The sequence below is a fragment of the Mercenaria mercenaria genome, chromosome 15 (assembly GCF_021730395.1).
Source record: "Mercenaria mercenaria strain notata chromosome 15, MADL_Memer_1, whole genome shotgun sequence".
In the NCBI taxonomy this organism is placed as follows: domain Eukaryota; kingdom Metazoa; phylum Mollusca; class Bivalvia; order Venerida; family Veneridae; genus Mercenaria; species Mercenaria mercenaria.
This window is the reverse complement of record NC_069375.1, coordinates 17,953,097-17,970,757: the sequence shown is the minus strand read 5'-3', so window position 1 is coordinate 17,970,757 and position 17,661 is coordinate 17,953,097. Positions and strand designations below refer to the sequence as shown.

The 17,661-nt window shown below is 37.2% G+C and overlaps 2 protein-coding genes across 2 annotated transcripts; both read left to right on the top strand.

The window, feature by feature from the left end:
* The first annotated feature begins 13,227 nt into the window (after positions 1 to 13,227).
* On the top strand, positions 13,228 to 14,951 carry LOC128548715 (uncharacterized). Its single transcript, XM_053524092.1, has 2 exons — positions 13,228 to 14,273; positions 14,849 to 14,951. The coding sequence occupies exons 1-2, from the start codon at positions 13,228 to 13,230 to the stop codon at positions 14,949 to 14,951; spliced, it is 1,149 nt and encodes a 382-aa protein (XP_053380067.1).
* Positions 14,952 to 15,937: 986 nt separating this feature from the next.
* Positions 15,938 to 17,412, top strand: LOC123526948 (uncharacterized protein F54H12.2-like). Its single transcript, XM_053524091.1, has 2 exons — positions 15,938 to 16,079; positions 16,478 to 17,412. Exons 1-2 carry the CDS (start codon positions 15,938 to 15,940, stop codon positions 17,410 to 17,412), a joined length of 1,077 nt encoding a protein of 358 aa, XP_053380066.1.
* The last annotated feature ends 249 nt before the right edge of the window (positions 17,413 to 17,661 follow it).

Sequence of the window (17,661 nt, the reverse complement as noted above, 5' to 3'; positions counted from 1 at the left end):
TTACATTCATTGAAATCCTTGACATGACTAAACGCTCTGGCAAACAGAAATAATTGAGAAATATATACCCAATAAGATGTAGCCTGAGGTACATCCCCATCCTAATAGGGAAAATTTACAATACTAAAATTAAAATCGTCCCTCCGGTCATAAATTTTGGTATGTATATTACTGTCATAAATAGAGAGATGTAAATCTAAAAAAGAATCATCAGTATCCGAATTGTTAGTTTTGATTAAATCAAGCTCCCTAGGATAAATAGTATCCACCAATTGACCAAAAAACGGTTTATCCGTTTTAAGAATATCATCCAGATAGCGTGATGTATTATTAAATGTATTTATTATGTCTTGCGTATCTGGAGAAAGGCTCAACATGAAGTCTCTTTCATAAAAATATATAAACAAATCTGCGACAAGGGGTGCACAATTTGTCCCCATGGGAATACCAATTACTTGTCTAAAAACTGCATTCCCCAAACCTGATGTAAATTTTGTTCAATTAAAAAGAAAGAGCTTGACAAACTTCGTTATAGGTCCACATTGTATAATTAGTCCGATCGATTCGTAACAGGAAACACCAAAATACTTCAGAAAATGGAAAAGCACCAAAGTTTGCATAGATACTTATCAATGCAAAAGAAAATTTTTTTCATGGGACCCATTTCATAAATGACAAGATGGCCGAAATGGCGGCCATTTTTAAAGATGGCCGCCAAACTCGGTTTTAACCGTAAGATATTGCCTTGAAAAGACATTGTTCTTATATAAATCCCCTAAATACACAGAAATACAAATGAATGTGATAGAATAGGCTTAGCTAAATGTTTAATACTGCTAGTAATAAAAACTGCAAGCGAGAAATGTAGCGTTCTCCTTGGCAGAAGTCTTTTGTATCAGGGCAGTTAGTTTGTCATTTATTAAATTATGTGGTAAAGTTGTATACAAAGTAGAAAAATCGTATGTACTGACTGTAGATACCTTGTAATTATTAATTTTAAACTTATCCAGGATTTCGCCAGAAATTTTTATCGACCAAAATAAGTGTTCGTATACATTGTATCTTTTCACGTGGGCTTTCATAGCAGTAAGACATGATGTTAATTGTTTTTAAATGTCTTTTTCCAGGAAGGCTGTCGACTACGTTTTGTGAAGCGTTATCATACAGTACATCATTAGGACAGCCGCCACATTTTTATGCAATCTTGCCAGGCATATGTATGTTTTTGACAACACAGAAAATGACGTCATAGACCTTCAGTTATTTCCGGAAATAAAAAAACTGAAATCAGAAATGCTAAACTTGAAAACGAAAGTCGCCTTTGGATTGGCTGATAGTCAGGGGTCACGCGCACGGGTCACCCCGTCAAAATGTATGCGCGTGGACTTCTTTTTCTTTTTCTTTTTGCTAATGCGGCGTCAATTTTCAGCATTTTCTAACGATTTGAAAATGCCTGGACTTTAGCAAGTCATGTCAGCTTTTCATCTACGAAAACATATTTGAACTCGGAACAAACACAAATCCCACAGGGGCCCATAATAACGGAGCAAGACTTTCATAAAAGGGACGGACAATTTATATACTAAGTTTAGTCCGAAGTGAAGCAATTTGCTTCCACTTTGCAAGCTAATTTGTTTCATTTCCTTTCAAAACAGTTTACATTGGTAAATACGTTTACATTACCAAGACATGTTCGAAATACAAGTTACTAGTCACGACGAACTGTTTGATGAATGGTTGAGAAAAGAACATTGATAAAAGAAATGATACTAAGAGGTCAATAATTTGCTACAATCGGATATATGATTATAATTTTAGTCAATGGATATGTCTGTGCTCACCCATCTCCGACTTACGATGCCACGATTACAGGAAGTGAAGCTGTTCTAGAAACGATTCTTATTTACTGCCTACCGGGAAAATAGTTGTTTGCTTTTCAAGGTTGACGTAACATTTTGAAATTTAATCAAGTCTGTTCATAGGTTCTCCGGAATAGTGTCCTTTGAAAATTACAGGCTTCTGCTGTTATTGCATTATAGCTCCACGAGCCTTGTTATTGGAATCATCAGAAAATAATAGTCCGGGGCGAGTTGTAATATGAGATCTTTTGCAATAGTTTGTTAAATTTTGTTTTTATTATGTGTTATATCAAAATAGGTGTGAAGTCTATTGATAACACCTTTTTCATTCACCCGTGTCGCAGCCATTTCAAAATTCATACATGCAAGCAATTTTCTTATCTGTCATGCTGTTAGATGACTGAAGTTTCTTTAACAGTCCAAATAACATCAAAACATTTACACCTGCACTCATGGCATCCATGTTGAATTCCGAAATGACGGCCTTTGAAATATACGCAAGACAGTTTATCGCATAATACAAACATGAGTAGGGTAAGTTTTGAGTATATCTTAGAAACAAAATTTAATCAAAAGTTTATAAGTCTGAGCTGTAATTTTTAAAGAGAAATTTTATCATATTTTCCATTTCAACACCCATAGTGAATTTCAAAATTGCGGATTTAGAATCTATTTTCACACGCAAAAATCGGAAATCCACCTTTTTGACAGGTCGCTCCAGACTGTAAATCCAATGGCTTAGTACTGGGAACTCGGTCGTACGGTCACGTACAGGATACATCACATGTCTTGTTCAATCTATGTAATATATTTTACAAAACTGTACGCATAAAACTCATGTAGCAATTAATGTCGTAGGTAAACATGTATTTCAGGCAAACAAACTGCAAAATAAGAAGATGATAACTTGGAAGAAGTTCTGTGTCTGCTTTATAGTACTTCTCGAGATTATCCAAGTTATTGTGCATTCAATCACCATCTATATCAAACAAGACTACGCGCATAGTCGAGTACTTTAAGAAATTGCTGCATATTTATTGAACAGACATGACATTGTAACGTCCTTGCGGACAGTGGAGAGAATATTCCAACGCTTTAATTTGAAACGGCGAAATAGAATATATACTCCTTTGGAGAATGCGGTTGGTAATATTAAACAAGAGGACCATGATGGTCCTGAATCGCTCTCCTGTCCCCACATGACCCAGTTTTGAACTGAGTGAGACGTCGTTTTTTCTATTATTTGACATAGTGACTTAGTTTTTGAGCTCATGTGACCCAAAATAATTCTGTAAAAATTCTGACCAATTTTTATGAAGATCCATTGAAAAATATGGCTTCTAGAGAGGTTTTTCTATTATTTGACCTAATGACCTAGTTTTTAAAGGCACGTAAGCAAGTTTTAAACTTGACCTAGATAACATCAAGGTGAATATTCTCACCCATTTTCATGAAGATCTCATGAAAAATATGGCCTCTAGAGAGGTCACAAGGTTTTTCTATTTTTATATCTACTGACCTAGTTTCTGACCGCACGTAACCCAGTTTCATACTTGACCTAGATATCATCAAGATGAATATTCTGACAAACTTTCATATAGGTCCCATGAAAAATGTGACATCTAGAGAGGTCACAAGGTTTTATATATTATTTGATCTACTGGCCTAGTTTTTGATGGCATGTAACCCAGTTTCAAACTTGATCTAGATATCATCAAGGGAAACATTCTGCCTAATTTTTATGAAGATCCATAGAAAAGTATGGCCTCTAGAGAGGTCACAAGGTTTTTCTATTTTTAGACCTACTGACCTAGTTTTGGATCGCACCTGACCCAGTTTCAAACTTGACCTAGATATTATCAAGATGAATATTCTGACCAGCTTTCATAAAGATCCCGTGAAAAATGTGACCTCTAGAGTGGTCACAAGCAAAAGTTTACGGACGCACGGACGCCGGACGCTGCGCGATCATAAAAGCTCACCTTGTCACTTTGTGACAGGTGAGCTAAAAAGTAAAATTACGAAGTGGACAATGCATACGTTATCGTACAATGCGTAGATGAATGCTTGATTACAACATGTACGTCAAACTGAAAGTGCTGTTGGTGTAGAGCAACAAAAAGCGCATCGTTTTCGCCGGCGCGTGTACGCAAAGGACCAAGTTTTATATGGCAACAAGATAGCTACGACAAATTAAAGCCTTATGGAGTTTGTATTCGTGGCGCAGTAGATGCGTTTAGTAAAAGGGTATATGGTGAGAGGTTTTGGACTAAATTTATCCACACTTAATTGCAAGATATTATGTAGATGCATTAAATGAACATGTAATGGTCCCTCGAATATTACGTTCTGATCTAATTAGCGCATTGAGAAATGGTGGAGTACGTTACGACAACTTTTTTGACAAAGATTAATACCCCAGTCACACATACGGCGCGGATAGCTACGTCTAGTCACCGATAGAAACGTAGTAATCCGTATCGATCCGTACCTGAAACGTACCTTTAAGTAGTAACCCGTATCAATCCGTACCATTCCGTATGGCTCAGGTACGGATCGATGCGGATTACTACATTTCTATCAGTAGCTAAACGTAGCTATCCGCGCCGTATGTGTGACTGTGGTATTACGCTATAGGGGACGTCAAATGAAATGGACGCTATACAATGTGCGAACTAGAAAATTTGCTTTATGGATCTTATACAAACCAACATAGCCAGAATTGCACAGCAATTGCACGTTCACGAGATGAGGGAACCAACCATTTCTGCAGTTACTGGTGGAAAAGCTGACACAATCGTCTTTATACAAGGTATGTTTGAAACCAACGAGTCCGGTACTGCAACAGACTTGAGTGACGTAAAAAAGCAAAACATGCTCAAGTCCAAAACAGACACTGTCCGGAATTTACAGAATTAGCACATCTTTTGGAGCCATATATACAGTCCATTGGACGCTGAGTCAGCACTTCAGCTGTTTATTTTACCCCGCCTTTTTCGAAGAAAAAAGGATGACATAGAAGTAGGCTGCGTCTTTCTGTCAGTCCGTCTGTCCATCCGTTCGTCAAACTTATTATCCAATCCATGACTCTGACATCTATGAAGGGATATTAAGATAACTCGGAACAAATGTTTCCCATAATCAGACGACGTGTCACGCACAAGATCCAGACCCTAGCGCCAAGGTCAAGGTCACACTTAGATGTCAAAGGGTTACATGGTCTGTTTTTGGTTCGTCCATTACTCTGCCATTCATCATAAAACGAGTTGACAAAGATGTTCCCTATAATGAGACGACCTGTGCAAGACCCTAGCTCTACGGTCAAGGTCACATGTAGAGATTAAAGTTTAAGATGGTCTGTATAGTGTCCGGTAAATAACTGCCATTTTCAGGCATTTTAGAATTACTCGGCACAAATATTCGCTATAATGAGACAATGTGTCATGGGCAAGACCTAGATCCCTAGCTACGAGATCAAGGTCACTCTTAGAGATTAAAAGTTAACATGGTCCTTTTCTTGTCCGGTTAATAACTCTGCCATTCATTAATTTATTTTACAATTACTTGGCACAAATGTTCACCATGATGAGTTGGTGTCAGGCAGGCGCAAGACCAAGACATTTAGCTCCAATGTCAAGGTCACACTTGGAGGTCACAGGTTTAGAGCATCAGTTAACATTCATGAAGGGATTTAAAACTCACATTGCGCAAATGTTCCCCACAACGAGACAATGTGCCGTATGCCAGATCCAGGCCTTTGTTTTAAATGTCAAGGTCACACAATGCAGTCAAAGATAATAAAATATTTTTTTGGTCTAGTCAGTAACTTTTTATTACATGGATGGATCTTCAAGTTACTTGCCACAACAGTCACCATAACAAATTGATTTGTTGCATGTAAGACTCAGACCTCTAGCTCAAGGTTATGGTAACTTTGGAGATTTTATGATGAATATTTCTGATTTTTTTTGTCTGGTCTGTAACTTTTTATGCAAGTATGTGTATTAAAATTATTTGGCATAAATATTCACCATCACAGGACATTGTGCCATGTACAAAGGTCAAGGTCACGGATACCCAAGTTAACTTCATTTTTTTATTGTACATGAAATTATTTCCCTTTTATTTAATAAAGTACAATACATGATATTGTGTTTTTACACAAGTTTCTCACTAATTTAAAATCGATATTAAGTTTAAAGTAAGATGATTGGTATTGATATATATATATATATAAAGCTAGTAACAAACGTAGACTTCCAGAATGCAAACCCAGGCACAAGTTACAAATGTTTGGTATATGTAGGTTAATACAGAATTATTATGGTTGCAATACATTAGGTTGATATGTATTGCAGCTTTATATTGACTAATACTAGAATTAACTTTTTCTGGTGTGTAATTTAAAAAAAAAAGTTTCTTGAGTACCATATAAATGTCATGCATTTCGTTTGTTTATTGATTACCTTCCTTTAATATTGTAAAATATTTTATTATATTTTATTTCTTTCTCCGTCCAAATTCAGGAATAATATCACATTGAATATAAAGATTCACATGTAAGCATTTGAAAGCATTCTCTAATTAAAGATTTCCAGACATTTTAAAACTACATAGCGTCTTCATAAAGTATATGATTTATAGTTGTAATTTATAAATATTGTTAATATGGAAGATGTTGTATTGACATGCAATATGTGTTAGTGAAAAATGTCCCTAGGCGGAGGACGCTGGTAATTCTGTTACAAATTCTTGTTGAGTTAAACAATGCAAATTTTAGAATAGATGAAAATACGTCCAAAAATTGCTACAAAGTCTTTGTACTAATAAATACAACATGTAGATACGTTGGTAAAAAGGATATATAAGGCAATTTTTTGTTTGCTATAAAATACTCAACAGATCAAACATAGTCGGAGACGTCATAGCTTTTTACAACAGTGCCATGGTTTGAGTTGAAATTTCAACGCTTTTAAACTACACTTCAGTATGGTGCCAAGTTGACGTAAAAATTTTCAATAATTGTACATTCTCGATAGTTTTATTTGGTTTTCAAAAATGCCTATGTAGAATCACGCGATGATATCCACGAGTCGTTGTTATTATTCTTGGTAGTTCTAAACAATCAAGATTCCTTCATGTCCCGTCATGAGCAATATGTAATGCAGCCTGTTTCTCTTACTTGACCTGTAAACCAATTCTTGGTCGCAGACGACCCAGATTTTGTGCTCCAAGGTTTTTGACTGGGCTGGAAAAATCGCTACCACACAGAAAAAATAGTTTTTGTATTATTATTTGACCTAGTAACCTTGGTTTTAATCACACGTGACTCATTTTGAAAAGAACCCAAACATTGTCACCAACATAAGATATACTGTTCGGTTTCTAAATGCCCTGAACTGAAAGACGTGTGAAGTTGGTGCACTGTAAACAGTTTAAACCCTTAGTGGTGATTTGAAACTGATCTCCGAGGCATTACTCATAGAGTTCCTCAAATTTTACGTCATTTATGTTTTGTCTCGAGCCGTTTGTCTCTATTTCTTTTCTATTCATCTTCTTTTGTGGTGGTTGCGTCAATTTGACCCATATTTTGTACAAAAACTAGGTAACGTATAGGAACTCGGTGGAACATATGGTTTTCAAATTTAAAAAGAATCAAAAGTTTTCATGTCTCCCCACCCCCTTCAACCATGTATTTGGGAGAGAGATATTTTTATTTTGTGATTTTATGTCTTGATGGATGGATCGATAGATGTCACAAAGCTTGTCCACGCTATTTTTCTTACACCACTTGCCGGATTAAAGCCAAGTTTCACATGAATGATGAGCCAAGCCTAGTTTTGCATATCAGATTAGGCATATCCTGGTTCAATAATTTTAGCATAGTTCGTCAGATGTTATCATATTTAGGCTATTTCTAAGATGTCATATGGTGGATTTCCACCAAACCTTCCAAGAGTAGGTACTACAAAGAGAAGTTGTGCATATCGATGGCATGATCTTTAGCAGAATTATAGCGCTTGATTCGTCAAAGTTCATGTTGTTTGTCTGTTTTCTATATGTTACTTATGACATTGGGTGAACTTCACAATTTTCGGATATTCTGTTCTGTTGAAACTGGGGAGCAGGGTTTGGAGGAGACTTGTTGTTCTTCTGGAAATCCACCCTTCTTCTACCCCTATGACTTACCATTTATAACCTTTGATTATGACTTTTCAATTATGATCTGTCACTTACAACTTTTGCCTTAGTTTTTGTCACTTATGATTTTTGCCTTTTTTCTTATGACTATTGAGTTATGATTTCACATGAGGACTTATGAACTGTCACATTTGACTTAAGCAGTCTGATCAGTCTAGCAGTCTACTTGTTGATTCGGTTTACTAATTATCTTACCTCTGGGCAGTTCGGTCTTTTATCTTTTTAGTTGCGATGAATCATTCCAGCGAATTTTCTTTAAACTTACCCAGTCGTTCAAGAGATGATATCTTTAGAAGTGATTGTGGATGGACGATGGAAAACAAGCTACGAACGGCGGATATACTTAATGCTACACTTGAGCTTTCTTCTGGTGAACTAAAAATATGTAGCTTTAATCAAGAAACATCAAATAAGACCAGTTTCAAAACACGCTTGTATACACGTATACATATATTGAGTGATCAACCGTGAAGACCATGTCAGAATAATTTGTATATTTGATATATTGATAATGTAACACATAAACACATATAGTGCTTACCCTCCTTATAATTATACTTGAATTGCTGTTAATAATAGGATTTGGGTCATTTATGGCTGATTTGGGTAAATTTGAGTGATAGCTGGATCCAAGAATCACACATAATGTAATATACAACCACTATGTGCTATATCAAGTGGTCGTTGTAAAATATTCTGTACGAGTTTGGACCAGTCAGAAACAAGTTTTATAAATAGCACCAACCACAGCGCACTTCTGATAGGGTATAGATAGGTAGATGTATCCAACGATTGATGTAGACACATCGGGGATTCAATCAATACTATCCTATAGTACTTTGATGAGAAAGCTATTGCACCTACGCTGTCAGGGCGGATAATATATTTAAATGAATACATTTCACCTTTATGAACTTAAGAAGAGTTGCAAGTCTGAGCTATAGGGCCAGAGTTTAGAAGTTTGTCCTTACAGTAGTTGAATGATATATATATATATATATCAGAGACACATAATTTGGTAATCAACAGGGCTGTAGCTTACAGGCGAGGTTCAGCGTTATTGGCCGATTACGTCCAAGGCAATGTTGTTATACCTGTATGGCAATTGGGTGATATGATAAAATATAGGCGCCGAGCATCCAGGAGTAGGAGTTTGAGCTGAAATTCATTAGTTGTACGTTGTTAGAATATAACATTGAGTGATTTGCCTGATCACTGAGATTATATAGCTCATAATTTAAATTATCTACGAATTATTGGTACACAAATAATTTAGGCGAGGAAGCAAGAGGAAAAAAAAGTATATATGTGATTTATAAGTTAATAGGTCCCAACAGATTTACGTTATAACAAAGGACATTCAACTTAGTTTGTCAAATAGTCTAAGAAAATGTCACCTTAGCGATTGGACCCATTTTATTGCTAAATATATAAAAGGCGGAGGCAATATATTTATACGGATAGGTTTTTGACCTTGTATAAGAAACAAACAAAATGTTTAATGATTTTGCCAAATAATGTTTCTCTGATTCAACTTTGATATTTTTTCAGTTGTGTAAGATATGAAAATAAATCACCCCTTTCTGTTAAATCCAGAATGTCAGATGTAATAGTTTCACAGAATGTCAGATGTAATAGTTTCCCACTAAGCCCTCGAGAAGTAGATTATATTTCTGTTACAACTTCTCCGTGAAGAGTCAGGAGTACCTGTACTACATCATTAAAGTAGTTTTTAGAAAACGGTTCATTGTATAAAGTTACTAATTTAATATGTTTGTCAACTGATAGTTAGTTAGGAGAAAATTATGTGATAGAATTCCCCACAGTAGATACATACTTCGGGCGAAACAATCTTATCAAGTTAAACGAAAAGCAGCAACATCGTGTAGACCCTTAACACCGCCAACTTATTTCCAGTGGTAAGGTGGAAGTTTAGTGCTGGTTCCTGATAGTGTTCGCGCACGTGTGTTATCAAATTGAATATCTCAGCAGACGACAGCAACAGAAATACGATATTTGCCTCTTTGTCAAAGGTAGAGAAGAGTAAAGGACGCTTCCGATACGAAAAAGCAAATGGATCTACTTATCACTGTTTCCTGACACTTACTGAATGTTTTGTTTTTAAATTAAGTATTTAAAAATAGTTATCTATCAGACCAATTTTGGTTCCTACTAAATAGCCTAAAATGAAACTTCGATATGATAAAACTATTGTTGACATTTAATGTGATATTCACCAGTAGAAGACAATATTGACCGAGGCGATGAAGTAATGTAAGCCACCAAATGATAATCGCGGAGCAAATTTTCCGCACATTTCTGTGTTCATGTTGCGGCCGATCAAATTAGTGTTTAAAGGGGTTGTGTTAACTAACAAATAAAAATCTTTATACAGCTTCAACAAAAATAGGTCACAAAAATGTGTATATTCAGGATATCGTGCACATATACATTTTCAATCACCCGACACTACGTAAATTTAAATATGTTTCAATGATAAGTTAATTGTTTGCTGAGTTGTGCTTGCCGTATTGATAGGTAAATAAGCCATGACGTCAGAGTACTTGCCGTATTGATAGGTAAATAAGCCACGACGTCAGAGTACTTGCCGTATTGATAGGTAAATAAGCCACGACGTCAGAGTACGTGCCTTATTGATAGGTAATTCTAACACGATCCGCAGCAATTGCTATATAAACATATAGCGAAATCGCCCATACATGAATCTACGATAAAATATGGTTGGCTGTTACATTTCACCCCCCTATGATTGTAACATAAGAGATTCTACTTCAGTTCCGTTACATAAGAATTATTTCAGGGCCAAACGGTTGAAAACAGCATTTCAAAAAGATAAATATAATAAAAAGTCATACTGCCTTATGTGTAGGTCCGTAAAACACGTTCTGATCTCTACGAGCGAATTCAATTAGCTTAATTATGATTCAGCGGGGACGTCATAAATGTATTACATAAAGTATGACGTCATAATGATGTGACGTCATATAAAAGTTAAGCTCGTCACTCGTAACACAGGGTCAGCTCGCCTAATTTGATGATTCTGTTCATAATTAGTTTGCGAGCTGTTAGATTACTAATTTATGAAAGTAGTATAGGCAGTTCTTTGGGGTCAGGTTTGTCCATGCGTGAAAATCACGTGCACAGCACGTGCGGCGGCCATCTTGAAGTACAAGCGCGCGGCGGTCATATTGGATCCTATTTTTAGACAGTCCCGAAGGCGGACTCATTGAGGGTCAGATGTTCAACCCTAGTAATGACCCTTGAAGTACTTTACAAGCATAGGCATGTTCATGCTTCAACATGCACGTCTGTGAAATAAAAAGTTTGCAGAAATGATCAAAATTAGTTATTTCTTTCACAACCTCAACATGAAAACAACGTTTTCACTTTCCAATCATGCTTTGGAAAAGCATCTGGATGCTACTAAATTGAACGCCTCTGTGTTTTATAGCAAAGGAATGATGTATCGCGCTATCAGTCAGTGTCTTGAAAAACCTGACATAAAGAAACGGAATGGCAAACGGTTAGAATCAGACAAAACATTTACATACCCTATTTGGATGTTATCACATACGGAACTACCCAGTTACAAGATAAAAGTGATATATACTACAACAAGAAGGATAACTTTTGTGATAACGGCTTATCCAATTGTCTGATGGATATACTGACAATACGTGTCCAGACTAGTTGTTCTATATTTAGATCATGACGAAAGTGACTGAAAGTATCAGCCAATAGGCAGAAGAATGAAACGTCTATCAAACAATCACAAGATACTTTGATGCATAAAAGGCTAGGTAACGGTCTTTTTTGTCATTAGACTTTTGATACTTAACCAAGAAATATGGCAACTTCCAGATGTTATTTCGCTCTGGGAAATAATCGTTATGTGCAGGTGAACGAGTGGAAAGGAGAAATGAGAGTTGATATAAGGGAGTGGCAAGACGACAAACCAACGAAGACAGGTATCAGTTTAACATTGATGCGATGGAAGAATTTTGTAGACCAACTTACCTTTGTGGATAATGCGTTACAAGTAAAACAGTCCTATTCGAGTCACCTTGGAGGTAATGTTTATTGTAATATTACAGAAACAAGCGTATGCGTGGACATAAGACAGTATTGGAAGTCCGAAAATGAAGTGGTACCGACAAAGAAAGGCATATGCTTGCGCCCAAAAGAGTATGGCCGTTTGAAAGAAGTTGTGTTACAGATAGGAAGAGCGCTTCCTGAATTAGACGCAGTGGTGCCCTGTTATCTACAAAGCGATCATATGAATCAGTTAGGGGCGCTTCAGTGCACAGAATGTAATCCAAATGATTATGGGAACTACTGAGGTCATATTCTAAAAATACCAATGATGTACGATGTCTAAAAATAGCAACCAATGAGACAGAAATTCTAAAAATAGACACCAATCAGAAATCGGTTTGAATGTATATAAACGAATGTACTACAAGGCTGTATCATTAACAAAATGAACGTCATCGACTGCACACCCCTCAACAAAAATATGGAATATTATGAAAACAGACTGAAGACGTTCGAAACATATCCAAAGCAAATGCTACCCAATAAATACGAGTTGGCAAGTGCCGGACTGTTTTACAGCGGGAAATCGGACGTGTGTGAATGTTTTCGATGTCACGTAAAGTTAAGCGCTTGGGAAAGAGCGGACTGCGCATTGAGAGAACACTTTAAATGGTCTCCAAACTGCGAATATATTAGATTAGTGGGAGCACCTCAACAAATACAGTATAGTGGCTTCGGGACATCAACAACTGCGAGACCATTTGGTGGGTTTGGAGCATTCAGTTCAGCTACTACAGGGGCAAATTTGTTTGTCAATAATAGATGCAGTACAAATAACGCAACAAACTTATAAAAACTAGATATGTTTGCAATTGTATATATGACTGTGACATTGATAAATTGCTGGATTAGGCAGTATCAGTTTGGACAAGAATATCGTGAAGCTGCAGAACATTACTCGATATTTTGGAACAGTATTTAGAAAACTCTAGAAAAACACCAACTCTCTATTCTACTGTATTGTAATTTGTAAATAACAACATTGTAAGAATATGCTATACATTTGTTGTAACTGTGTATGAATATACTTGTTATATGTTATCAATAAAAAATGTCTAACTGGAAGCAGTATTTGTCTTCTCTGTATTTTGATCCCAAACACCCTGCTAGTTTTTCGGGTGTTGAGAAAGTGTACCAATATATCAAGTCTGAGGGTAAATATAAAATTGGTAGGCCCAGAATAAGGAAATGGCTTCAAAGTCAACAGTCTTTTTCTTTGACTCGAGGGGCCAGACGTCAATTTCCTCGATCTCGTGTAATTGTCCAAGGGATAGACAGCCAATGGGATATAGATCTGATGGACATGGTTGACTTAGCCAAACAAAATGACGGTTATAAATACGTATTGGTGGCTATAGATATTTTCTCCCGTTTCGCATTTTGTCAACCCATCAAAAGTAAAAAAGGTACGGAAATAGTGAACGCGCTAGAGCGAATACTATCAGGCCCAAGAAAACCTAATACGGTGAGAACCGACAGGGGTATGGAATTTAGAAGCAAGGAGGTCAATAAGTATCTTCAACATGAAGGAATTCATCATTTCTACGCCCTAAACACTGAGACAAAGGCTAACTATGCTGAAGCGCTAATCAAGAATCTAAAGCACAGGCTATTCAGGTACATGTTACATAACAGAACACAGCGCTATATTAATGTCCTCCAAAAAACATTAAAAGGATATAACCGCACAATTCACAGGAGCCTCGGAAAGAGACCCATAGACATAACGAAAGAGATCGAAGGAGAAAGTAGGCTTCAGCAATATTTAATTAGGACCAAAGGGGGTAAAACAAAACTAATCAAGAAAAAGTACAAGTTCAAAATAGGTCAAACGGTGCGCGTATCTCACGTGAAAAGTGTGTTCGATAGGGAATACTCACAAAAGTGGACGGGTGAAATATTTAAGATTAAAACGCGTTTCAAAAGAGAAGGTATACCTGTGTATACTCTGGCTGACTGGGATAATGACGATCAGGTAGACGGGACATTTTATGAACAGGAAATACAAGCGGTCAACGTTGACGAAACCACAGAGTACCATGTTGAAAAAATACTAAAGAAAAGAGTTCGAAACAAACAAAGACAAGTCCTTGTAAGGTGGTTACACTGGCCAACGAAATACGATAGTTGGATTCCCGAAAAAGACGTGACGCAGTACTCCTAGGCCACGTGATCTGACTTGTATTTATATGACAGATAAGTTTCATTTATCTTCATTTATAGCCGAGCTATTGGAAAGTGAACACTATGATTATCACCAACGTTGTGTTCAGTGCCCATTTGGACTGTGCTATTGACTTGAGGCGCTTGTGTTATCGTATATCAAACGCTCGTTACGATCCTAGAACATTTCCAGGACTGATCTGGCAACACAAGACCATAGGAGGAAATTGCTTAGTCTTCTTCAACGGTGTTATCAACTGTAATGGAAAAGCGACCAGTATTCAGGAGGGGCGTCAAAGGCTATGACGTTATGCCAGACGTATACAGCGATTAGGGTACACAGTGTGTCTGAAAGAGATCAAGTGTCTAACAGTGTCAGCCAGTCACACCTTAAGTACCGCCCTAGACTTAAATCAGTTGGTAAAAGAAAGACAGACCGTGTATGAACCTGAACTATTTTCAGCGGTGAATTTAAAAAATGATGGAGTCAATTTTTGTTGTTTTCACAGTGGTAAAGTGGTCATTACTGGAATCAAAGATCACACTCAACTAGATGATGTGGTCTACCCAGTATTAATTGAACTGGAACTCTACACTCGTAAGAAGGAGTGAGAGTAACAAAACCAATAAACAAACATGAATCAGTCTCAAGTGTACCTTAAACTCAACTATCTTCTCCAACTGAAAGATGCTACTGTAGCAGTTAGAAAAAACATGATCATCAATATGACGACGAGTCAAATGCAGGCTATAGCTCAAGTGGCCAAAAGAGTGATTAATGGAACGATTAATCCAGCAAGAAGATATGTACAGTTACTTGAAAGGAAAAGACTTTTGCTACGGTCCCTGGCTTCTGGAAACGTATCATTAACTAGAAAGAAAACATTGTTAAGACGCCATCACTCACTTATACCCGTATTGTTGAGAGCTCCCCATCTTTTTGACACTATTCTGGACGAAGTCAGGACGAACAGAGAAGCGTAAGAAGCCAAATATCAAACGAATACAAATGAAAACATGACCAACTTTTACCTTTATCTTAGCAGTAGGGACTCTCAGAACATACGTAAGAACAACCAACCCTCAGATTTTTACATTCAGTTTCCCAAGTCATACACTTTAGAGGATCGTTGGACATGCGCTGTGACTGAAATTTCACTTACCTGCGATTTCACACCCAGAAGTAAAAGACTGTATTTGTGCTGCGATTTGGTGCGAGAATCTTACGTTAGAGACACTTTATTACCCGTACTAAGAAACATAGAGATAGAAACCAGATACAAGAAGCTTAAATCTATAGAATATAGTCGTCCTGTGTACCTGCCTGTGACTGTGAATTACTTTAATTCGGTGAGACTGTATTTGAAAGACGAAGACTTACAACCTGTGGAATTTAAAGCAAACGATCTTCACTGCGTATTGCATTTTAAGAAGGTATGGGCTCCATAGAAGTGTACGATTATAAACAAGAAAAATGGGTACCGGATAAACCGGACCCGGAAAAATGGATACAACATTTCAAAGACCTCAGGGACGGATACGTACGGCCTGGTCATATGGGTCGCTACATTGTGGGTAGCGGTGCTCATCTTAGGAAAATGGCCGAAATGAAACAGCAGCCAGCAGTACAACTGGTATCTCCCGTAGCACAGGCGACCGAAATCGCCAAGTCAGAAGTAAAACGTAAGAAGGAAGAAGAGGGTGAAACTCGTAAGAAGGGCAGTGGAAACACGAAAAAACGTAGAGTACGTCACCAATAACGTATACTAAGCCAAAGAGATCAAACTTTGCAAATCCTGACTTTCAGCTCTAAAACAACATGGAAGATTTTCATAAAGAAGAGTTATCTTTGTTCACTTCACCCCTAGCAACCACGACAGTACAATCGAGAGAGTGGATCACTTATCGTCCAGTAAATCAAGTCACCACCTTATCGGCACTCGACTTTAACATACCCGGTCAGTCTTTGGCGTATCTGGATCTGAAAAGAAGCGTGTTGAACCTTAAACTGCAAATTGTGAAAGGCGATGGCGCCACTGTTAGCGCCGACGAAATAGTTGGTCCAATCAATCTACCATTTCACACCGTTTTCAGTCAGGTTGATGTATCTTAACAGCAGACCCATTTGTCGCATACAGGAATCAGTTATCTCTACAAAGCCTACATAGACACGATTTTAAAGTCAAACCGAGACATACAGAAAAATCTGTTAACAAGTCAACTTTATTATAAAGATACCGGAAACGTTGGCACCAATGACGGTAAAACAGGAAATAATAACGGGTTGTTTTTCAGATGTGCGCTATTTAAAGGTAGTAAAATTGTGGAAATGGAAGGACCATTACATATTGATTTGTTTCAACAACCCAGATTACTCATCAATGGAGTCGCTGTAGGCATTAAACTACATCTTAACCGTGACGCCTTCACATTAATCGCTGACAACCCTTCTCCTGACTATCGCGTGAAAATAGCGGACGCTTATTTCAAATTCTGTATTCAGCGGATGAAAAGTGACGTCTTAGTAGCGCACGACAATCTCATTCAAGACATGTCAGCCATTTACCCTTACTTACGTACAGAGATCAAGACGACGTCCATTGCTTCGGGTCAATTTAGTTACAGCGCAGACGATATATTTCAAGGACTTGTACCATGTAAATTGAAAGTATGCCTCGTTCCTAGTGTGGCATTTAATGGCGATTATGCACACAACCCATTCAACTTCAAGCATTATAACTGTACTTCCATCGGCCTATACGTCGATGGACAATCCGTGCCTTCACAGCCGATGCAACCAAATTATTCGGCGGATCAATACATGGAGTGTTATAGAACATTGACTCTGTTTAGGAACGACATTAACATTTCAGACCAAGATTATAAGAAGGGATTTTGTCTGCACGCTATTGATGTAGATCCTTACTACTCATTTAGCACTAAAAAGAAGGGACATTGTCGACTAGAAATCATATTTGCTGAGGCATTACCAGAGAGTGTGACACTGATTATGTACGCCACGTTCCCAGAAGTACTCCATATCAACAGTGCCAGGGGAGTCTATTTCAAATGAATAATATAGAACTTGAACGTTTACTCATAGGATATCCAGCAACTTTATGCGCCTCTGATCAAATTAAAGTTCAAAAAGGACAGTTTGTTATTTCTAAAACGGATACGAGTGATGGACCTGGAAAGCACTGGGTCACTTTTTATTTTCCGATACAAGGACCTTATGAATTCTTTGATTCTCTAGGAAAAATGCCAAACGACTACGATGTCGGCTTTGAAACCATATTAACAAACGAGTACTGGATGATTC

What these genes read in the sequence shown, in the direction of transcription:
- LOC128548715 (XM_053524092.1), top strand. Translation starts at nt 13,228, where the DNA reads ATGTCTAACTGGAAGCAGTATTTGTCTTCTCTGTATTTTGATCCCAAA. An exon ending in CAAAGACAAGTCCTTGTAAG is followed by an intron (nt 14,274 to 14,848) that starts GTGGTTACACTG and finishes TTGTTTTCACAG; the next exon opens with TGGTAAAGTGGTCATTACTG.
- LOC123526948 (XM_053524091.1), top strand. Translation starts at nt 15,938, where the DNA reads ATGGCCGAAATGAAACAGCAGCCAGCAGTACAACTGGTATCTCCCGTA. An exon ending in CAGTGGAAACACGAAAAAAC is followed by an intron (nt 16,080 to 16,477) that starts GTAGAGTACGTC and finishes TGTCGCATACAG; the next exon opens with GAATCAGTTATCTCTACAAA.